We start from the raw sequence: 25219 nt of genomic DNA on the forward strand, positions 1-25219 counted from the left end.
AATGTTATTGCATAAAAAGAAAGGTCTACTAAAGATCACTTTCAGGGACTATTTGGTGGATGCCACTCAACCTGCAGTTCAAAATTCATACAGAGAGAATTGCAGATGGGTTGAGTTGTGCAGGATCAACTCACTAGTTAAGATGGTGCATGAGGGCTAGATTAGGGTGCAGGCTGACTTAGGGAATAGGGTGAGAGTTGAAGTCGAGGGTTGGAATCTTCACCATTAGATTGTTGTCCTGATTGAGCGTTGATCGACTAGCCTCACCATGCTCTCAACATCTTTGAATCTCATGAACCATCTTCATACTGGATCTACTTTGTGGATGGCTGCGATAGATGTTCTCTCTGAGTTTTTGAATATTTTAGTTTTCAATTCCCACATATATATTTATACAAGATTGGTTTAATAAATCTGGTTTATCAAAAAAAAGAAGAGAAGGGAGATAATGATGCAAGAGTGGTGCCAGTAGGAAATGAGGTTGCATGGGACGCCAAAGAGGAGATAGGTGGTCGTACTAGGTTGCCAAGATTAGGAGGCGAGGCTAGGTGGAGCAGAGAGAGAAGAGAGATGGGACAGAGATAAGGCGCTGGGTATGGAGCCAGCAAGGTTAGGAACGAGGCAGGTGGGATACCGGAGAAGATAGAGATGGTGGGGCCAATGAGATTACGAGGCAAAGCTTGGTGAGGCACTCGAGTAGTTTTATCTGCACTTGGTGCCTTCAAACTTTAGATTTTAGAACCTCGAACCCAAATATTTTTTTCCAAAGAAATCGAGATACAGCGTCAGATCTGACAATTTTCGCAGGAAGTTGGCCATGCTCCTCAGCGTGTCTGCCTTTGGGCACCTTCATACTGTATAGAGTTGTTTATTTGCATATGAAACTTTTTTTTTCAAGACTTTTCAAAAGAGACATCTCACTGAAAATGTACACAGAATCCGGAGCCTAGTATCCCAATTGCATATGCAAGATTATTTTTTCTAGGTTCACAATTCTTTGGTTGTCAAGAAATTCAAGTAGAACAGAGAGAATTATGAAGAGAAGGAAGAAAAGCTAAAAAGGAGGTCCCGGACGAGCAGAATTACTTTAGAACCATGACCATTTTCGTCCCAGCCATTTTTGTCATGCTACTTCATAATGTTATGGATTGACGATTACAAATATAACATTTTTCTCTTTGATGAGAGGTGAGGGCAAAGCCCACCCAATTAATTAAAAGAGAAGTACAAAAAATACAAAGGATCAATACTAAAAGCTAAACAAGCGAAAGAAAATTATTTACACAATTACACATATAAGTTGAGGATAATTAGATTACCTCCAAAGGAAACACGGAGCAAAAGAACCAAGTTGTCTTCTCAGTATATATAAAAAAAAATAGAGCCAGCAAACTAGCGATGAAGGGTAAAGCTTGGCATGATGATCAAACAGCCAATTCAAGATGCATCAAGACACATTTATCTGTTACTGTCCACTCGTAATTCAACCCCTCAGACTAAATAGCCAATCTTGAAGCCATCAACTTTAGCAAGCAAATGTCACACTACTGAGCCTGCCTCAAATATAACTTTAAATACAAAACAAGTGAGCCGTTCAGCAGTTTAGACATCTCTAGGTGCTGTGGATTAAGACTAAGAGAAAGCATCTGATTTACCTGGAGTTTGAGTGCAGTTTCAATTGATAACATGCTGTCTTGCAGGTTTACTCAAGATCTGAAAGCAGCCATCCACAACTGATATACCTGTCTTGGTTCGATTCACCAGCTCCCTACATCTGAAGCCCATTGATCCAGGCAAGCTAAAAAAGGAACATCTCTTCTCATTTTAATAATCAAAAGAAATCATTATACAGTACTCTTTTGTGTTTGGGATGATTTTCAAATTAAAAATTTTGGCAACTGCAGATTTCAATTTTTATCCAGAAATGAGATAATCAATGGAAAATGATCATACTTTCGGACTATCGTATAACAGCAAGAATCTTATGCATGTATATTTACATCTCAATAATCCAAAAAACCTGGAAACAAATCCAGTGATCCAGTATTTCTTGATGATGATTTCTTCCAACCACACTTCCTTTTCCATGAATCCAACATGAAGCAAGACATTCCAATTTAATTCATTTTTGCGCGTGTCACTACCTTAGTATTTATAAATTAGCAAATAGAAAAGTTTTGGATCACAATGCCCCACAAATAAGGATAATAGAAAATAATCATAAAAAGGTTGAGATAATTGAAAAAAAAAAAGAGGAAACTTCTTTAGTTTATTACATGAGGATATCGCTTGTATGGTGCCGCATGGAGTTAGAAGAAGATCCAGTCAGGCTCATGGAAATTAAGGAGAATCTGTTAATTTGTTTAACAAAGCAAAGGGGCTTTGTCTAGCACGAAAAGTTGCACGACTTTAGGAGGGGGAGTAATAAAAAGTTCAAACATAAAACCACAAAATGATCTAGGTTGCTTGGTTCAAAAATCAACTAATGATGGGTCTCATTGTCATGTACTATAAAGAACTACGTAGATATATAAAATTCGTCACATGCAGTGGATTGAATTAGTTGCTTATTTTGAAGATCAATCCATGCTCAAGTTTATAGGATAATAATCAATTGAAAAGAAGATATCTTTTCTCACCGGTTTGAATTTTCTTGAACACCCTTCTTCTAACCTAGGTCCGGCCATTTGATAGACCCAGTTGTCTGTTTTCTTGTGCTTGATGAGCCAATATTTTCATTTTCATCATGCCACACCATCTCCATCTGGTAGAAATTAAATGACATTTCTTAGACAGTACAATTTTCATAGGAACTATGGTACTAATGTGGATTAAATATAAATTTGCTGACTTCAGAAGACTCCAAAATCCAAAAAGTGGTGAAATGTAAATGCAACCTGAAATAAAGGAAAGAACTATACGACAAGAAAAGATAATTAGCTGTTGTGAACAACTACTGCTTAGCTTAAGAACAAGTACAATAGGGACTACAAGCATACCTCCCCCACAATCACTGTGTCACCCTCTTTAACTCCATGCTTAATTAAAGATTTGTTCACACCACATGCCTCCAAAGCATGTTGGAACCTTCTCAAAGATTCTGTATACCTACTCCAACAAGTTTTCAGTTCAGTATAAAAAAAATATCAATCAAGTAGAAAAAAATAAAATAAAATGAATATAAAGCCAGCATTATTTCTTGCATAAAGATCCAGGTTTGATAAATAAGCAAATCCAACCAAATTTAACATGTTATAGTTGACCTGATCATAATCTATAGCCAAAGCAGAAACATACACAATTTGCCTACAAAAATATTAATAGGAGCCAGCCATGGAGCAAGATAGTGCACTTGCAAAAGAAGAGCAGGTTGACAAGCCCTACCAGAGATCTTTGTCCTCATCTACGTTTTTGGTTCATGAAGGTTATTTTAAACAATTTATCAAATTTGTTCCTTTTATTAACTGTTTCTCTAAGTTGATCAATCCTCATTGCGTTCTTTATCTTTTTTTTTTAAATTTTCATATCTAATTTTTCACATTTTCCTTATATTATCTGCAGAACATATAAAACACAGCTATATGACCAGCATGTTCGTTATAAGAAAATGAGTCCATCACCATGTGGTAAAATGCTTAAACAGATACCAGTATTTTCTGATGAGCATCATAACATGAATATGCTCAACATACATAGACAATTCATTTTCGAGTCAAATTTGATTTGCTAATAAGAACAATAATAACAAACATTCTGGACAAAGAAATTGAAGGATAATTTCAATGATTAATTGTTCATTATGTATCTCTTGGAAGCAATAGATACAATATTGTAGATACAATACCATGAAAAGAATTAATTCTAATACAGAAGATAATAGGCACAATAATAGATAAAAAAATGGCTAAAATTGCAACAATAGAAATAGAACAAAATATAAGTGTGAAGGAGGAGAAGACATACTGCCAATTTGTCATTTGAACAAAACGTTGTATTCCAGCTCCAACTACATGCCATGCATTGGAACTGCTATCATGAAAGATTTCAAAATCATTCATTGAAGAGCGTCGTTGCTTTTGTATCGTGTCCGCAACATGATTCAGATTTACCGCATTCATCCACTCTGCAGCAGGGATATATGGAACTATCAATAAAATGATTAGACAAAAAATCACAAATTATGAATAAGATCACCAACCAACTTCTAAGGAGCAACTTGACCTTAAATTTACAGAAAAAACATGAAGAAATAAATAACAAATCAAATTCTAGAAGCTGCCATACAAAGCTCTCTGACAAAGAGCAGCAAAAAGTATAACATACTTCAAATAAGTAACTTATGTATCATCTCAGCATTTATTTAAAACCTCAGGTTTTAGCATTTGTTCTTAACTAAATTCAACTACTAAATGGCAGAAAATACTGATATTGAATAGTCCAAGGTAGGGCATAAGATTCCAGCATTTGATATGTGGATTGTACTTTCAAGAACAAATACAAGAACAACAGCACCTTAAGTAATGAAGCAGTTTATGACGAGGCCAATGAACAACTGCCTTTCACCCTTACCACCAGCCCCCACAACACACACACAAAAAAAAAATCCTTTCCACAAACCAGAAGGGGAAAAAACTCATGCACTAATTCTTTTTCCTCTTGTGCATAAAGAGATTTATGAGAGTCATTAAATTAGTTGAAAAGAGGCCCAAGATAAAACTTGTTCTGATATTCTTAAGCCAACAACCTAGCTGGCCTGCAAGTTTTCAATTAGATTTAGTAGCTTGAGTGAAACAGTGTTCCAAATCTAGACTTATTAAAACGGTAGAGCATGAATTTAATAATATGGATATTGACAAGAGAAACAAATAAGTCTCATCAGCATTGTAGCTAGCTAATAAAGTATGCAAATCAAGCTGCCTACATGATTGACAGGTAATTATGCAAATAAATTATAAGATTAAGTCAATTTACTTATTACAGATCAATGACCTTCAGGTTTCTTCCTTGCCTCCCTTTCTTTCTGTAAAAGTTCATACGCAGCATGAACAACATCATGTGTCCCCTGTCTGTTCATAGCACTGATGCAGAAAGGATGAATGCCACAAGCTTGTAGATGTTCCTCGAACAAATTCCATCTCTCATATGCTTCTGGAAGATCCATTTTATTGTATACAACAATGTAAGGCTTTTCTGCCAGCTCTGGGCTAAATAGTTCCAGTTCCAACCGAACTGCATCAAATTCATACTCTGGCTGCTGCCCAGAACCATCAACAACATGCACCTAAGTTCCAACACGTAAAGTTTTCTTAGATCACTTACAAAGGTATGATAAGCTAAAAAGAATTACAAAAACAAAAAAAGAATTATCTTAATACATTATTTATCCTGCATTTAGAATTCAATTTAGGAAATTCAGGTTCCTCAAAAAATGGGCACAAGGAGTTCCAATAAGATGATTGACAGTATTGAATGACCTCACAAGGCATGTCACTAGAAGAGGGCAATATTTAAGAGTGTTAAACTGAAACATTGGAAACAAGACAGGATGTAATAAAACTTTTATGCAAAAATTCTATCTGGTTTACATGCAGACTCGGAATAAGTAACCCAGCAAAAGCAAAGCGCACAAGAATAGGCATAAAGCAGAATGACAGAAATGGATAACAGATATAACACCAAGGCCTTGCAGTCAGCTTATGTACTCGTTTATCTATAATAAATTAAGCTTAATTCATGCAGAACAACACTATCTGCTATTTTCTGCAGTTTTCCTACAGTATAAGATTCATGCTACCGCACTAACAATCATTTAACAAATTTCACAGGGTTTCTTGATTTTCAATGAACAAAAAAACCTTCTTCTTTCTTTCTTCTTATACTTATATGTTTTCAGTTTATCTTTCAGAGCAGGACTATCTGATACCATGTTTCAAGTGATAGAATTTTAATGAGATGAATAGACCACATTCAATAACTTCAGCAAAGATGCCAAGTACACCAGCAAAATAACTACTAAAAAAGACTAAATTCCCTATAACTCTTTCAAAAGATAAAATGCTCAACCACATCATCCTTCAAAATTTTGGATTGACTGAGAGATCACACAACCTATCTAATGTCAACCCCACACATTAATGTCTATGGTTCCCTGTTCAACCTCACATTCATGTTTAGATAGTTTTAAATCTATTTATCCAAAAATGATTACACAATACCAACTCCAATAACAAAGCCCAGGAAAATGATCATGGGTGGACTTCCAAGCAGGCAAATCTGCATAAGAAATATTTTTTCAAAAAAAAAAAAAAAAAACTCTGCATAAGAAATGATAGTTTCATCTTTTAATTTTAAGTATCAGAATTTCGAACTAAGACTTCCAGCTGGATGCCTTCATAATTACAGTCAGTAACTGGGTCTTTGACTGGGTACCTATAATTGCAATTTGACAATTCTGGCTAGTGGGTCTAAGCATGACAATATATCATTATTTCCAAGTCTAAGTGGTGCATAGAAATGTGAAAGTTCAATTACATGGGCTTTTAAGCCTCTCCTTCCACCTAACTTGGGAAAAAGCTCATCAAATTTTAACTTAGCCAAAGCGGATGGTGACAAATGCTCCCCTCAAGCTTTGCACACATAAAGAAGATGAAGCATATCTGATTCCATTCATTGTATCATAGATTGTATCTAGCAATTACCTAAGCTTGATATGGCATTTAAGTGATGTCTGCGGAGTCATTACACATGGCAGTCTAAATGGTACTTTTAACTGAAAATCTGACACTTCTTTAATTATGATATTTTGACATTTTCAGTCCTATAGGATAGATCTTTGGCACTAAATGAAAGGACAAGCTTCCCTTTTAGAGGGTGTAGCAGCTGTAGCCTGTAGGGCTTTCTGGTGAAAGTATATGTTTCTCTCTTCCTCTATCTTTGTGTGTGCACGTAAGAGAGAGAGAGAGAGACTACCTCTTTACCTGGTGTCCTTTATATCAATGACCATAGTCACAAGGCTTTATAGCCATACCACCCGCTAGTTCACTAATTGCATAGCTCTGGTTTAGGGAATCTACTCTAAAAGAAAATCACTTAATATTCAAGTTTTTACAACCTCATATCAATTCATTGAATTCCTAAAAAACCATATCCACTGCGCTCAAATTTGACAATTCTAGCACATTGTAGGACCAAGGGCCTGAATAAACACATAGGGTTATTTTGGACAAGTTTTACCTTAAGCTAGATGTGAACCACCTAATTTCCAATCTTCCGATGATTCACTCCAACAGCTGTGATATCGAAAATTGTTAACATGTATCCTCTGCTTTACATATTGGTGCATGTATGCATGCATCTATACATGTATATGTATCTGTATATATAAGGGAGAGGCTTTTGCAGCCAAAATCCCTTCCGTATCTGGAGTCTTTAATTAAGGGAGGAGGAGGCTATGGGAAGTGTACATAACAGATCAACCAGCCTCCAAAGCCTTCCTGATTTTTCCTCTTTCACATCTCCTACAGAACTCAGGAGTCCCTACGAATAAAGAAAACTGAAGAAACAATCCAATTAGCATCTCCTTTTCTCTCTCTTTCTCGCTCCTTTTTTCCCTTTTCATGTGGCCCATAAATGATGATCTTATATATGATACAATCACCTCATGATACCTCCATTCAAATTTATCCATTCTCTCTAGTTAGCAGGTTTTGCACCTTCTATGCACATGATCTATCATCCCCATATATATCTCCTCTTGTTTTTTAGTAACCTACAGTGAAATTTCTTGTAATGATGGATGGATATAATTCTTCAGCTCCAAACCCAATTAAATTTCATGGGCAAGGTTCAAAAAATATTTTCAGTTTGATTTTGGTTTCAACAATTTTGATGGTTTTAGTTCCTGTTGAAATTATAACAACCAAATTTAACAATTCTCACACAGAATTACGATACTGTAAAGGCCTTTTCAATCTGCTTTTTAGTTTAGAAGGAAGGCCTGAACGCTCATTTCTAAGCTGGTTGATAATGCCTCAGTGACAAACAGTTCAAGGAGGAAAAAAATTAGAAAACATAGGAAATAAATGAAATGGTGAAAAATTAGGCATTATTTCAAATCATTTTGTACTATGTGGGTTTAAATGTATCGTCTTGATGACTATGCATTGAGACCATCAAGTTGCATTCTTCAAAAAAAAATATGATGCAAAAAAAAAAAATTCCTATAGCCTAATATATTATATAATATTTCGATGGCAATTTAACATATGATTTTGATGCCTATAAGATTTGAAGTTTATGAATACTCCAACTTATGTCAAAAAGTTTATTTGCCTCTAAATTTCTTTGGAATATATTTGTTGCAATGTTTACAAATATATTCACTACCAGAATCTAAGTTTAAGGTGGGTAAAATGCTCATCTACTACTGGACCAGAATTCAGATAGCTTGGTGTTTTGATTTCAGAGTCTCAGCCAATCTTCAAACCTCCATGGGTTTCTAGAATCTATCCTAATTCATAAGGAATGGCAAAGTAAAAGAGGAACAATCAACAACAAGTCCTAGATTAAAAAGTGATCAGAATGAGTAAATATAAAAAACAATATGTTATATTTTTCTTTCTGTTAGTTAACTACAAGATTATTATCTCTCCAATTCAATTGGTCCTCCTATTAATTTTAAATTTAAACCATTTAGGAGCACTCTCTCTCCAAATATGTCTACTACTACACTAATTTCAAATTTATTTTTTCTGGAGATACTTTCTCTCCAATCCAAGCCCATATCTCTCAACTTCCTCCTTAACTTTGATTTTGTGCATGAAATTTATTGCTTTCTTATTTTATATATCATATTTAATATAATTTGATTATTTATAATTATATTCTTAATTTATTTACCATCTGTCTTCCTTGACTGTGATGTGCCCAACTCGCTAGTTTAATAAAAATATGTAAGGGCCATCAGATAAAGATAATTGTCAGTACAAAATAATGCTGGTAGCTCAATCTATCGCATAATTTTCACTATGTCCATCTAAGACCAGACAAGGCCTCTTGTAAAACCTGAATTACTAGATAACATTTTATTCATTAAATGGAATATTTTATACATCATGTTGGCTAAATTTATCTGATGACAAACAGAAAGTAGAACCAAATCAAGGTAGCAGAAAGTAACGGAAATTCCAAATGGTATACACACAAAAGCAAGAGTAATAAGAGTTCTCAACATGAAAAACTAGTACTAATGAGAAACATTATAGTTTCACTGTGTTAAATAAGTTTGTATCTGATGACAAAAATTATAACTTGAATAACCAAATTCAAGGTGAAGAAGGTAACCAAAAATTCCAAAGAAGGTGAGCTTTTGGGCTTTCGAGATAGGCACATCGCTTCCTGGACTATTTGAGGTTTTAGGAAGACGCTTCTAGGCTGAGGCTTTCGAAATTAGGCTTTCCAGGCTACTAATGGACCAGAAGCTGAAAAACAAGAATTCTCACCATACAAAACTAGCACCTAATGCGAAAGGTCCACAGTTTCACTAAATGTTAAAATTTCTGAGGTAAAGGAAACAATGTCATTTTTGAAACCAATGTTGCCATGCATATGGTAAGCTCACAATCATAAGCTTTGCCATGTAGTTAGGGTAACCAATATCTATAAGTGATGACTTGGCTTGTACAATCCCAGCAAATGCAGCAGCAAATCTACACATAATTAAAGGAGAATAAGCCTACAAGATAGGACAGATGGATGCCAAAAAAGCTAACATAATGACTCACATAATATTTAGGAACTCAACTAGTCATTGTAACAATTCTTATTCATTTGAATATGCAATATTGTATCAAAGGTATTGATTTGACATGAAAGATTATGTACCAAGACGGAACATCGTTCGGTATGTCTTAAAAACTCGTGACCTAAACCAAAGCCCCGATGTGCACCTTCAAGCAAACCTGGCAGATCTGCAACAACCATGGTGGCATCATAATCCAATGAAACAACTCCCAGATTTGGAAGTAAAGTTGTAAAAGGATAATTTGCTATTGTTGGCTGAGCAGCGCTTATAGCACTCAAAAGAGTGCTTTTCCCAGCATTTGGAGCACCCACAATTCCAACATCAGCAACCAGCTTTAGCTCCAAATCCAACCACCTGACAAAACAAACTTTTGATTGATTAATCAAATTATCTGAAATGAATAATTACTGATATCAAATAAGGGTCTCTTATAGACTAAAAATAATGGATTGATAATATTGTAACCACAACTAGAAGAAATATTTGAATTACTCTTTCAACCTTACTTGCCAGAATTTGATCTAAGAAGATATAAAAGGAGATTAATTTTTATCAGTTGCAAAGGTAAGATACAGAAATATCAAACCATATAAAGATCAAGAAGAAGAAGAAGAAGAAGAAGAAGAAGATTTAAGGAATTTGGTTCTGAAATTCCTTTTTAGAAACCAAAGAATGCCTTTTAACAGTCATTTGCTGTTTTATATTTTTGCTGCATACAATGCCATAATTTGGCTTCCTCTTATCCAATTTCAAATTCTTATATCAAACAATGGCACATGGGACCAATTTGACATTGGTACACAGCACGAGCTGCATGCCATCAACCTAACAAATATGGCCCCATTATCAATCATGAGACATAACAGTTTCATTTAGTTGGCCAAATTATATGATTCAACAAAAACTACATCAAAATCCTAACATTTAACAAAGACCACTAGTACACAAATGTGATCATAAAAAACAAAAGCAAATCGAATAAACCATGAAAAAGTCAAATAGTATTTGGTGGCAAAAGAAAAGGAACTCACATTTCAGCACCCTCTTCTCCATTCTCCGCGATCTTTGGAACCTTGTTAGTCCCTGACTTGAAGGAGGCATTTCCTCTCCCGCCTCGCCCACCAGGCAAGAGCAGTGCCCTCTGCCCAGGGTGCACCAACTCCAGCAACAGTTCCCCCTCCACCCCTCCTTTCATCGCCTTTCTTATCACAGTCCCAGGAGCCACCATCACCACCACATCCTCCCCCTTGGCTCCGGCCTGCTTCCTCCCCTGCCCATGCCCACCTCTCCCTGCCCTAAAGTGCACAGTTTTCCGAAACGGGAGCAAAGAATTCATCGCCCCATCAACCACCACATAGACATCTCCTCCCCTCCCTCCATCTCCACCGGATGGACCGCCGTAGGGAACATATTTCTCTCGCCGGAACGCCACAACCCCATTCCCTCCATTCCCAGCCTTCACATATATCTTCGCCCTATCAAAGCACCTCATTACAGCCGGAACCCCCTTCTCCTTCATCTCCCCTTCCTTAACTTCCTCGTCTCCATCAAAATAACCCTCCAATTCCCCATCCGACTCAGCCTCAAACTCTAAAGATGAGGCCTTTCCCTCTTCGCTACCATCAAACCCCGAGTCCAGAACGATCTCATCGTCCTCCGAATCAAAATCCGAGAATTCTTCATCTTCTTCATCAATATCTTCAATATAGCTCCAACCTTTCTTGTTCCTTTTTATGCCTCCGTCGCTGTGATCTATTAAAGGCTTCTTATTTGCCGATTCTAACGCCGGAACGGAGGACTCATAGAGCTTGATCTCGCCGGAAGTTCCAGGGGAGAGAACGAGCGAGGGATCGAGGGAGAAGTCGTCCTTGGGAGGGAGGCGGGTGTAGGTCGTGGCCTCGCCGCCGCCGGAGCGATAGACCGGCGGGAGGGAGGAGCGGCCGGAGCCGGGCCGGGATTTGAGATTGGGGCTCGATTTTGAGTTATTGGGGACGGTGGATTTTCTAGGGTTTTGGGGTTTCGGGCGTGCACCGGCGGAGAGAGGGCAGAGAGCGGAGAGAGATAAGGCGGCAGACGCCATATCCCTTAGAAGTGGGAGAGAGAGTGTGGGAGGATGGGATCGTGGAAGTCGTTTGGAATTTTATTTTGAGGGACTAATGCTACGTGGCCTGCACAAATGGTCTAGGCTAAAAGTGGATTTGGGAATTGGGATGGGTCGAGCAAACGAGGAATTATTCCCAGACCCGGTCCGTCAGTACCATACGGACTGGGCCAATTATAGCTTATCTCATGTCTGCCAAATAAAACAATTAAAAGAATTAAACAAGCTCCAACCTACTTCAACCATCCCCCTTCATGTATGTTGAAGCGGCCATTGCACGATCCAACAGTGGATTCTTATGGAGGATGATGGATCCTTCTTTCGCATAAAAAATACAATCATTTCTCTGAAGAGCGTCAGTCCCTGCATCTTTATATATATATATATATATATATATATATATATATATATATATATAAAGTCCACTGCTAGTTATTTTGAGTAAGAGACTGATTTTGAATCTTAAGTCCTCTTCTCAGTCCTTGTAGCAGCCGCCATCCTCGTAGCCCTCCATCCTCGCGGGTTACCAACATCCTCAGAGTCAAGGACCCTATTGGTCAGGAATACCGAACTGAGTCTGATCTTTCTGCCTGACCAACTGTTTAGTCTAACCTTGCCGCAGTGGAAAGGTTTCAGTCAGTTAGCTCAATCATAAATAAATAAACCGACGAGTGGGATAGGAACCGTCACCCAAGTAGTGAGTTTGAGAGTGACCGGTAGGGCGACCACTTGTACTTCTAGGCGTTGGCGACCTATAGTCGTGTCTTGTTACGCAACACGGCTTCACTCGATTCAGTATTTCAATAGAACAAACAAGCCCACTTGTGTCTATGTAGCGATTGGACAGAAACGCTCGACTGTGGCACAATTAGTTCAAATTCTTCCAGAAGCGAATGCTTTGGAATATTCCATTCTTGTAGCAGCCACCGCTTCGGATCCTGCTCCTCTGCAATTTCTGGCCCCATATTCTGGGTGTGCCATGGGGGAATTGGCCCTTCTCCATCCCTATCGGCCATTGCCCTCCTCCATCCTCACTGTCCGCCACTCTCTCTGCTACTCTCCTCCGTCCCTACTTGCTATCGTCCTCTTAGTCGTTTCATGTGGGTTTCTTTTTTTTGGAGTCCTCTCATATTGTATTAACACTGATAAATTAATGCGAGCCTTTTTTTTTAAGGTAACTTCCGGCACCAAGCTTGTCATGTAGTCATTTTGATTGGAAATTAAGTTTTGTTTGTATTGTTCAATATTGGCAGTATATATGGTTTCTTTTTTTGTTGCTAGGAAAAAAAAAAAAACTTTGGAACATGCATATTATTTTTGGTTAGGTCCCCCTCTCTATTATTACTATTCTAGTTTAGAGCATGGCATTTGAAACATCTTAATTCATTAATATTGTTCCTTTTTTTTTAGGGGAAAAGAAGGAAGAGGAGCACTTCCCTCCAAATTTACGAATACAAGGAAGAGGAAAAGAATGTACAAAGATGCATCCTGATTAGGAGGATGTAAACTTAATGATTAGCCACTAAGGAAGAAAGACTTCTTCAAATCTTGCTATGCCCTTTAATCTTGTCAAATCCAAGGTGTGCCTAAAAAAGGAAGGTATGTAAGGTTCATTGCATGATCGAGGAGATAAGAGTCCTGACACCAAAGAAAAATCCTACCATTCCTCTCCAACCAAATATGTCAAACAAGGCGATCAAATGTTGGTCCCAAGCTCTTCTCCATGCCGGCTGGATTGTTTTCCTCCTCCAAGTGACCCAAAATGGATGCACGTCGGTTGGCCATCCTCTAATTTTGAGGCAAGATTTGAAGGTGGTCCAAATGCTTTAGGTGAAAGGGCATCAAAGAAAGAGATAATAAGATAGATTTCTCATTACCTCCACAAAGCGGGCAACTTGAGCTCATTGGCCATCCTTGTCTTGCAAGTACCTCCTCTCTATGCAATTTGTTCTTCAAAGCTAGCCAAAGGAAAACTTTAATCTTCTTAGGGATAGCAGCTCTCCAAATGACTTTATAATAAGGACAAAGAAGCCCATCTTTATTAATGAATTTATAAAAGGAATCTACTGAGAAGGTACCATTGCCGGTAAGATTTCACATTGGAGTGTCTACAATTCTAGTAGGGCGGGTGTGGGAGAAGAGAGTAGTCAAACTTTGCAATTGTTCCATTTGCTGAACAGAGAGCAGACCTTGCACTCGAATATGCCATTGAAGTTTTTCCAACTCCACTAAGAAGCCATTGATACATTTTCTTTGATTGCCAGTAAGTACAGATCACTGAAAAGTTGTGCAAGTCATGATGATTTTCAAGCCTTCACATCGTCATGGAGTCCCAAATTTATATTGACGTACATTAGAAGAAGAGAAGTGTGGTCCAATTATACTAACGGTTTAGATATCATGTCATTGTACATTGTCCGACACCACTAAGAAAATGAATCTATGCAACCAAGCTCCCATCTACCTGCCGTTGTTCCATGGTTCCGCCTGGTTTGCCTTGGCAGTCTGACAGCCTTGTGGAAAACCCTAGTATGAGCCATCTAGTTCTTCCTTGTGTGAGATTCTAGACCTTCCATTTGTGGTCCTCTCATATTGAGTTAGCACATATAGATCAGTTCATGCCTTCTCCTGTATAGTAACTTCCAATAACAAGCTTGTTATATGCAGGGCCGGCTCAACCCTTAGGCAACTGAGACGGTCGCCTAAGGCCCCGATCCAAAGAAGGCTCACCGTAGGGAAGGCCTCAAAGACAAAATAGAAAGAAAAAAAGTCCTCCTCAGCCCACTGCAAAGAAGGCCTTAAAGACAAAATAGAAAGAAAAAATGCTTCTTTTAGTAAGTTTGCCTTAAGCCCCCAAATGCATTAGGCCACTCCTGGTTACATGGTCATTGTGATTGGAAATTAAGTGTTGCATATCTTGTGGTGTTGCTTGTTGGTACTTTGGGTAAACTTTAGCTGCCTAAAAATTTTCCTTGCCGAATGAGTATAAGTTTATGGGTTGGGATGTTGGGAGGGCAAGCAATAATGTTTATTTCTGCATTATGTATGGAACTATCGATATGTTATGACTAAGTTGAACTTATAATATTTCAAGTATTTGGTATAGAAAGGAGGTGAAAGCTGTTCTTCCATAAAGTGAACTGCAATAACATTCAGCAACTATCCTATACTTCTGCAAGGAAATTAATCTTAGTGATGTTTAGAAAAATAAAGGTGGAAGGTTAAAACTCCAACGAGTCTTAGCATTCTCCACTATTCAAAATTATATAAAAAAAACTCCTCTTTGAATATGGTGTATCTATTTGGTATTCCAATAATACTATAGCAAAAGTAGGGAATGCCGATATATAGATGCCAACGCTAGTTAGAAGCGTCGGTAAATTTGGCTCCGATGCCAAAATTTGCCGACGCTTCAAAGTAGCGTCGGCAGATATGAAAATATGACGATGCTAGAAAGCATCGTGGAAAGCACAACGCTTATTAGCATCATCGGAGACCAAGAACAAAGAAGGGAATGGAGCAAACGACGCTTAAAAGCGTCGTTAGCCCTGCAGCCTTGGGACCTAAGACGATGTTTATAAGCATCGTCGGAGGCCTCCACCCTAAGACGACGCTTATAAATGTCATCGGAGGCCTCCACTTTAGATGATGCTTTCAAGCATTGTTGGAAGCCGAAAGTGGTGCCTAAGACAACGCTTATAAGTGTCGTCCGAGGTCTAGACCTAAGATGACGCTTATAAGCGTTGTCAGAGGCCAACTCTCCTTAGAAACAAAACCCTAGCGCCAGACCTAAAGCTCTCATTTCCCACAGCTCTAGCCCTCTTTTCCTTCTCTCGGGCGCCCACCGACCGACCCCAAGCCCCGATTGATCTCCTCATCCCTCCTCTTTAGCGCCGACTGACCAACTCATCCCCTGATCGAGCTCCGCCTCGCCCGGAGGTATCTTTCTCCTCATCCCTCCTCTTTGGCGCTGACCTACCGTCCCTAAGCCCTGATCAAGCTCCACCTCCGCCCGAGGTATCTTTCTCCTCCTCCCCCCTCTCAAGCGTCGACCGACTGACCCCAACTTCCGATCAAGCTCTGCCTCCGCCCGAGGTTTCTTTCATTTCATATGTTGAAAATTGAATTTTGTTATCCAATAAAGTATTATTATGCAATTTAGGGATCGTGAGTACCATCTGAAGCTGAATTTACCTATTAGTTGTAATAGGTGGTATGTTGCTGTCATAGTCATTAGATGCATGTTTGTTACTCATTTATTGATCTAACTATGATATTAGCTCTACCCTGCGTAGGATGTTTGAAAGAAGTATATTCAATCACAAAAGGGCACTTATGTTAGGATATCTGCAGTGTTGTGGTCTAACTAGCCAGAATATTAATTCTTCTCTATGTAGGATTTTTGAAGGAAGTTTTTATAGTCACATCAAGCCACTTGACTGTCAAGGATGCTAAATTTAATTTTTTTTGTTATTGCTTTCGCAAGTAACTCCTCTTGTAGATCGATGTACCTACCTGTGTAATATTTGTTGGCATGAACTATGAAGACAAACCAACTATTCTAATAATGAGAATCTACAAAGAATTATTATTTCTATTGCTTTTTGTAGCTTAATTGATTGGAGACAAGTTGCATGTTAGTTATCATGCTTAATGGCTATTTTTTATCCATTATTTCTTTCATTGTTGCGTTGTATTAATATATATTATTTTACTGCTTTTGGTCTTAGGGATGGTAATCTAACTGTTTCTTTAATTTTTCAATTCTGAAGATAATCCTCATCAAATGACTCTATATATGATGCTTTATTTAATTAATGATAGCTATTATTCCGCCGAGGAGAAATAATCTTGGCTTTTCTTCTGTATTTTTAATATCTTTTTGAGCAAGAAGTTCTAATCTTGATTAATTAACCGGTAAAAAGTAATAAAGATTGATGATGTTTTCATATCCTAATTTTGTTTATTTTTTTTAGATAAGTTGCAGTTCAATCAGTATTCTAATAGAATAGACAAGATTGGATAAATAAGTCAAAATCCAGTGCCGAATATTTGGATGGAGTTCATAATATTTGGATAGACTTGAGATCCAGTGCTCTTATAAAAGCACCAAATTTTGTTTTTTTAGATGCTATCATTAGCAAAGATATAGTTTGCTAAAAATTATGGTGATAAAATTGGCAGTATTTCTTAATTATTACATTTTTATGACATGCCTAAAATATTTAGGTCAATAGAATGACCCATGTTTTTGGAGATATTTTCATAGAATTCCATGTATCAGTGCTATCTCGCGTGCTAAGGTGTAGCTCAGACAAATCCAAGATTATCACCAGCATTGGCTAGGCATCGATCTCTGTAAATTGGACATGCATGGGCAATATCCATGGTTTACATAGAGTAGACATGGCAGAAAGTAGGTATCTGTCCATTGGAAACCCATGATTCGAGTATTCAACACTATCTTCTCTTCATTTTGGCGAATCTAGTGATTTTGTTTCTAATACTAAAAATACACATTTGTAGCCTGAAGGCTTAACTTTCAAAGAGGATTGATTTGCTAACAAGGTAATTATTTTCAATTAGGCAGGATCAACTGCTATGAAATAAATTTGCAAAAATCCTTTATTTATCCTCGGTCCTCTATAAAAGAGGGGCGCAAGATTTGTTTAACTTCCTAGTTGGGATGCCTCTATAGCAGCTATCTATGTTTTGATAGCTACTTACCTTCCAGTCCTTTTGTGAATGATAATAAATTTTCTAGTTCTCATTAAGTTGCCAAGGCAAGTGTCCTTGCTAAGCATCACGATCCTTTTCTCTGGCACTAATCTTCTAATATAAGTTATCTGAGATGGTTTAGCATCATTCAGCCTGAAGCAAAATCTCAATTATCATTAGCTTGAAAAAATAAATTGACTAATTCTAATTTTGGCTATTTGAGAGTATTTGGTTGAATTTAGCATATCAAAGTGAAGTTTGGAGTTGAAAAACAAGAGAAAATTTGATAGTACTAGAAATACACAAGCAACGGGGAGCATACAAAGGCTTTGGAATATTATTTCGAAGCATTAGAACGAAACTCGTTTTTATTCGGAGTTTCCCTGGGGTTGGTAAAGTGAAATGGGGGCAACCCTAGCCCATTGAGTGCTCTACCTCGGGCCATCGACATCATACGCTCTACCCAAATAGACTGGGTGCAGGGGCCTATTTCGGGCATTCTGAGAGGATGCAATTGGATGTTGTGACTTTTCTTCATCCCTTTTTCAAAGTTGGAGTGTCTGGCCTCTACCCCATATACCATGCCAAGGCACCCTCCAGCCCAATAAATGAGGCTTGGCATGGATGTCAGATCCGGACTAAATTTGGGCTGGATTTTGGGTCACTTAAGCTAGGCCGACCATCAAGTGGGCTGGAAGAGGTCATTCATACTGAGTTTTATTAGTTATTACTTTTGTTAAGAAGCTTCCGTGATTTTTAGGTGTTTTCATTTATCAGAGATTCTTGATTCCTCAGCAAGGATATTGTCACGCCCTAAATTCGGATCATGACATGACCGTGTTATTGCAAACTTAAGCATACAATAACACGCAGTCACTTCAAAATTTCAAATCAATTATGAATAATTTCATTAATGAATCTCATCAAATATTTCATCATTAAGGATTGATTACAGAGCGTCTAAAAATATCAACATTTAATATTTCATTTTTTCCATAACCCTAAATCATGTCACACTTCTTGCTCCTAGCAACTTCTATTTATCTGTAAGAACATAAATAAATTGGTGTGAGCTATAAAGTTCAGTAAGTAACCATGCACAATCTTATCAGATCAAGCATAATGTTTTGCATGCTAATGCATTATTTTAAGAAACTAACAGTTGTAACAAAGTAAGTACTTCATACAATATATAATTAAACCAGTCATAAAACTATGCATGTTCATTCATGCAACTTCATAAATATGATTATGCATCATAAAATTTTTATCATTATCCCATACTTTGAAACCGTACTCGTCATTATTCATGTTTTGAAATCTGTACTTGTCATTATTCATACTTTGAAATCCGTACTTGTCATTATTCATGCTTTGAAATCCGTACTTGTCATTATTCATGCTTGGAAATCCGTCCTTGTCATTATTCATGCTTTAAAATCCGTGTCCTCAGATGATAGTGCAACTATAGTCACTATTATAACCCATTGGCGAGGGCCATATGCCGAGCTACTATAACCTGCTGGCGAGGGCCATAATCTTTGCTAACTATTATTTTTCGTTGGCAAGGTCTATACCAAGCTATTATAACCCACTAGCGAGGGCTGTATGTCGAGCTATTATAACCCGCTGGCGAGGGCCGTATGCCGAGTTATTATAACCCGCTGGCAAAGGCCGTACATAGCAATCTGAGGGTTCATAAACCATATCATGCTTTTCATAAATTTTATCTTATAGATACATTAGAAAGTGAATAATGACATCATGATGAATAAAATTCATGATCATGCTGAAAGATATAATTTTCGTGCAACTTCTATATCATCATAAATTTATATACATAGCATGATAATCATGATGAATGTCATTTATTTAAAATCATGCAACACTTGCTAACACATGCTTGATCCTAATTTTGTGTGAACATAAATAATCATATACCATGTCATAATCAAATAGTCATATGTATTTGATAAAATATAAGATTATATTAGGGTTACTTACCTTAATTTGCTCACCAAATACCAATTCTCTAATACCTAGCATGATCATTAAATTACATGTCACTTGCACAATTAATTTCTATTTATTTATAATCTTAAAGTCATTTATAGCCCATCCATAGGACTCAATTTTATTATCGGATCCATAGCCTAATTCAATTTCTGGTTCAGGCCCATGGCCCAATTCAATTTCTTGTTCTGGTCTAATCTACTTCCTAGTTCGGATTTAATTAAATTTTCGGTTCGGGTCTGGTTCACCTTCTGGTTCGGGTCTGACCCAACTTCTGGTTTAGGTCTAATCAATTTTCTGGCTCAGATTTGATTCAATTATTGGTTCAGGTCTGGTTTAGCTTCTAGTTCAGGTCTGAGCCAATTCTATTTCTAGTTTAGACCCAATTGTCCTCTGGTTCAGGTCTGGGCCCATTTGCTTTCAGGCCTGATGTTTAATTAGTTTCTGGATCAGGCCCTTGGCCTGATTCAATACTGGGCCCATTTGTATTCAGGCCCAGAAACATAATTAGTTAATTTATAATTAAACCTTATCAATTCTAATTAATTTAAAAGAAACCTAGCCTCAAACTATATTCAATTTAGTCCCTATATTAAAATTTGAGCTCTTCAGGCCCAGATAGTTTAGTTTTAAGAACACTAGGCTCGGACCAGGGCCCAACCCAGCCTCAGGCTTCTAAAGCCAAATTTATTTGAAGCCCACCCCGGAATCTGGCCCATTTCAACCCACAACATTTTCTTTTTCTTTTCTTCTTTCTTCTTTTCTTTTCCATCTTTTCTTCGTTTTCTTTTCTTCTTTCCTCTTCTTTCGCGAGCCCTCTTCTCTCTTCTTCTTTTTCTTCTTCTCTTCTCCTTTCTTCTTCCCTTCCCAATCTCCTCCTCCTCTTCTCCTCTTCTCCCATGAAGCAAGGAGGTGAGCTCGGAAGGGGTCGAACCAAAGCCGACGACGTTGCGGGCGATCGGCGGCGCCTACGGCGGCCACGGTTCGGCCTGCAGTAGCCACGGCCCGACTGGCCAATGAGGAGATGAGAGCTCGGGGCATCCACCGAGAAGAAGGAACCGGCCGAAGCCGGTGGTGCTCGTGTAGCACGCGGCCGACGCTCGCGGTCGGCCCGATGGTGTCCACAGTGCCCCGAGCCGGCGGCATCCACAGCCAGAGGATAGAGATCCTCTTCTTCTCCTTCTCCGATCACCTCCTGCTAAGATCAAACCGGTTCCACCCATGGGAATCGGATTTGCACGAGCCGAGGACCCTTCCATGAATCAGAAGGTAGGTATGCATTTTAGGATTTTTAGATCTAGGGTTTTAATAGAAGGCAAATACATAATCGAGTGGAAGGGAAGGCTCTTCGAGATGACGGCCGCTCATGGGTGAGATCTTTCCCTTCCCTCCACTACATCTTCTTCCTACCCTTCTTTCTCTGTTAATTATCTCCTAGCTAGATTAGATCTAAGCTAACAGCATGTAAATCATGAATGGAAGGAAAGGTTAAGGGTTTACCTATCTCCGAGGAGCTGTGAAGCTTTCCTAGCCAACTATTGTGTCTGCTCCGGCGGCGCAGTGCGGTGACGAGCTAGAGATCCCTCCTCCTCCGGCGCCGCTGCTCCCGATCCAGCTCCTTTGCAAAGAAGGAAGAGAGGGTAAGAGGCAGTGAAGGGTGGTTAATGAAGTCCCTCACTGAGGAATCCATGGCATTTATAGCCTCATTGGAAGGAAGGCGGAGGGAGATTGGCCACTATTGAGCGGTTATAACTGTCTCAACAGCTTCTCTCCCGAGGTTACCATCGCTTGGATCTCCAGATGGGCCACCGACTACGATCCAGGTCGGCCCATCTGGACCCAATAATTACAGATATGTTCCCCATTTGAATTGCTTCTTGGTTAATAAAATTAATGCCAGAGGTTTGGTATTGTGAAATTTAAATAAATATTTATTTAAGAAAAAGATGTGACACAATATGAAAAAACAAGGAGCTTTGCCCTACCGTGTTGCTTCACTCCCTTCTTGGATTTGCTGGTGGACATAATCGCCCCTCTTCTCCTCTAAGCTTTGTTTTTTTTTTTTTTTTGCTAAAGAAAAGGGGTAGGGGGGAGGAAGGGACAAGCCCACCCCCGCGTAGCAGCCCCCACTGGGCCCCCGCCCCACCAGGAGAATGTTCGATGCGGGCAGAAATGGCCGTGTGTTGGGCACCCCGACCGGATTTACTCATACCCTCTCCACCCGTGGGCCCGGCTCAGCTACTCCTCTGAGCTCTGGCTCGAGTCCCACGTGTGAGTACGTCACACCCGGCACCACTCCGGCTACTAGGGTTCAAGAGCGGTCCTACACCACAAGTCCAAGCAGTGGCCAAAGTAGTGAGCTCCGGTCCACAATTTAATCGTCGCCGCAGCGATTCGAACTTGAGACCTTGTGGTTAGAATTGCTGCCCAGTACCACTAGGCTACCACCTTGGTGGCCTCCTCTAAGCTTTGTTGGAGAATACCTTGTAAGCCCGCTAGATATTGCCCAGTGGAAATGGCCAAATGTCAAGAGGGCAAACGCATACAGAATGGAAAGAAAAGAGAGAAATATACTCACCTCCCCTCTTGCACTCCTTCCGCCAAACACCCAATGATGCCTACCCTCATCCTTTTCCCTCTCTTATAGCTTCCTCCTCTACTCTTCCGTTTCGTGGTTATTGTAGTTTATTTACAAAAATGAGCGAAACTAATTGAAGATTTCAGTTTCTTCCAACATCTCAAGAAATATTGATATATCAACTAAAATATTTTTTAGACTGTGTAATATTATATGTGATTTCAAAAAAAATTGTGTATGTGAATAATTTGCAAGAACGTAATTTAATAAGAAAAGTCACACGAAATATGTTATAACCAATCATCAAATTTATCTTATGAGCATGTCTATTGCATGAGTTACTTAGAAAGAAATTAAAAATGGCAGTTTCTAAACTTGAATATTTTGGGTCATATAGAGTATAAAGTTTGACCTTTTTATAAATATAGGTTGCTTTTCAACTAGAAACTCGGTCAAGTTAAATTAACTCATCTAATCTAATTTTGATCTATATGAATTATTCTTAGGTTTAAAAATTTAGATTAGAATTGGTCCCAGTTTAATCAATGTTAGTTTTCACTTGAGAAAGTATTACTTGGCCAACCTAATTTCACATGATCAAATTTGTGTTCATATTTGAAATTTCTGGACAATGGTGGGATTCTAATTCAATAATTTAATTTAATTAAGGGGTCAAAACAACTTAAAGTTGGGTATTTTGATGGTTGGCACTTAGGCAAGCATGGTTGCTCCTTGCTTACATCAATCTAAATTAAGCATCAAAAATTGAGTGAAAAAGTAGGTCGAAGACCCCTTTTTTTTCTCCTTTTCATTTAATTAACATTTGATTTTAGGAGAGTATAGTTTCTCTCTCCTATTCATTTATTATATAGACACATATAAATATACACATACAGACAGACAGACATACATACATACATACATACATACATACATACATACATACATACATACATATATATATATATATATATAGACACACACACATACATATAGACATGCACATATGTACGTATATGTATGCCGATCACGAGATTAGGGGATTGGTCTGGTCACCTCCCCAACCACAGGATGAGCTCACATCTTAAAGTATCTAGCGTCCCTCATGAACCATTCTCTACCTCATTTTGCTACAGAAAAATAAAAGTTAGAAATAAAAAAAAAAGGAAAAGAGAGGTGAAATCTTGCCACTCTCCCTCCCCCTCTCTCTCTTTCCCCTCTCCCTCACTCTCCCTTCCCTGCTCTCTCTATCCTTTCTCTACTCTCTCCTTCCCCTTCCCTCTCTCTTCTACTACTGCCTCCCCCAGTAACTCCTTTCCTACGCTGCCTCCCTCTCTCCTCATCAGCAACCAGGAGCCTTAGACTTGAGAGTTGAGAAGATCGCGAGTCGAAACCTTAGTTTTTTTGCCAACAACTCTGCTGTTGAATGGTGGCTCTTCATCGAGGCCATTGCTCACCCAGGCCCAGTACGAGCCTGGGAGGATCAAGATGTGCTCGTCGATGTTCTATGTGGCCTACACCATCTGTAGGATCACCAGCTGCAACTCCACCCATGCGGCCGTCGTGTTGCTAGATCTCGCAAAGTATGGCATGCAGGTGGGCATGATCTATTTGCCTGGTGGCTTGGATAGTTGGATCAGAATATTATAGAGTGTTATGCTCCATTTCTTTAGCATTATCAGCATCTTTTTAGCTATTGAGTCATCGTCATTTGTTTTGAGTCTATATTTGAAGTTTTTCCTCCATTTTTTCTTGTTCCAACTCTCTTAGTATGCTTGTGCAATCATATAAAGTTGAGTTGTCGCACTTCGAAGGTCCGAGTACCTATATTTGAAACATTTGTTTCCTTCTTTTCTTTCTTTTTTTTTTTTTTTGATGTTTGATATGATCCTTTTTTTTTCAACAAAGAATTTGATGTATGACTTGCAAATTTTTACAGTTCTTGATAAGCGATAATACTGCAAATCAGACAATTTCAGTTTCCAACACAGCCATGTTGTGCTCATATATTTGTGACAAAAGTTTCCATATTTAATTTCATATCTAACTCATCTTTCTAAAAGAAAAAGAGAAAAGAAAAGGAAAAAAAAACTTTTTTCTGTGGCCTTCTATAATAGCAAGACCTCAACATTACATCATATGGTATTAAAATTAAGCTTTTGCTCACAATGTATGTCAACATTGTCAAAAAAAAGTGGATATGGATCTTATTGAGTAATTTTAAAAGTAAACATAAGTTCCATGATCTTTCTCAAATGAAATAAAGAAGGATGAAGAAAATGAGAGTCAAGGAACAAGAAAAAGGATGATTCAGTGTCAGATATGAAAAGAAGAGCACAAAGCAGTTATTACATCTTCGACGAACTGCTGTCATGGAGCACCAGCAGAGAAGATCCAGCCTCCCCTACTCCCTTCTGCTGCCCATTCCAAAATAAGAAAAGATCAACAAGAAAGAGAAGAACAATCAAGAAGAAAATTCTATAAACTTCAAAACTCGTTAAATCTCAATAAGAACTTGGGAGAACTTTCAAGCACAAGCACAAAGAAGCGAGGTACCAGCCAGGAGATCTAAGTCCATTGGGCCTGATTTATTTTGACCATTGCTCCAGAGTAGAAATGATACGGACATAGTTGATATATAAGCCATAGTCACACCGAAGAAGTGTTGCCTTCGCTATAACTGATTCATCTTGAGTCGCTACCTTTGTAAGTTTTCAGCAAATAAAACATGCATAAATTGAAAAGATTAGGTCAACATCTATTATAAATTTGGTGAACTCAGACGCGATCATACATTTGATTTCTGATGTTTTGACCATTATGACTATTAAGGCTATGATATCTTTCTACTTATACCCTACACCACATGTAACACATGACCGTGGCACCACACCAATCATCTCGTCTCATTTCTGTGGGCTCCATTCATTACATGCTCATCTCGGATTACCGTCCCGCTAGCCTTATCTTGTTTTGTTATTGTGGAACACCTCTGATGTGGTGCACG

At 38.3% G+C, this 25219-nt stretch overlaps 1 protein-coding gene across 4 annotated transcripts; it reads right to left on the reverse strand.

Moving 5' to 3' along the window:
* Positions 1 to 1082: 1082 nt before the first annotated feature.
* Positions 1083 to 12052, reverse strand: EMB269 (GTP1/OBG family protein). 4 transcript variants are annotated; one of them, XR_602698.5, is made up of 8 exons: positions 10834 to 12052; positions 9883 to 10156; positions 4990 to 5281; positions 3964 to 4123; positions 3000 to 3108; positions 2640 to 2764; positions 1656 to 1798; positions 1083 to 1568 (listed from the first exon to the last, which is right to left on the reverse strand). XR_602698.5 is itself a non-coding variant. In XM_008780237.6 (7 exons), the coding sequence occupies exons 1-6, from the start codon at positions 11880 to 11882 to the stop codon at positions 2669 to 2671; spliced, it is 1980 nt and encodes a 659-aa protein (XP_008778459.1). In that variant the 5' UTR covers positions 11883 to 11962; the 3' UTR covers positions 1083 to 1798; positions 2640 to 2668. The 4 variants fall into 4 exon arrangements, 1 of the variants encoding a protein (XP_008778459.1); XR_015967955.1 differs by having other exon boundaries at positions 4972 to 5281; positions 10834 to 11962; XR_602699.5 differs by having other exon boundaries at positions 1083 to 1798; positions 4972 to 5281; positions 10834 to 11962.
* Between the last annotated feature and the right edge of the window lie 13167 nt (positions 12053 to 25219).

Source organism: Phoenix dactylifera, chromosome 8 (genome assembly GCF_051530095.1).
Source record: "Phoenix dactylifera cultivar Ajwa chromosome 8, Ajwa_hap1_PhDact_Kaust_v1.1, whole genome shotgun sequence".
Taxonomy (NCBI): Eukaryota; Viridiplantae; Streptophyta; class Magnoliopsida; order Arecales; family Arecaceae; genus Phoenix; species Phoenix dactylifera.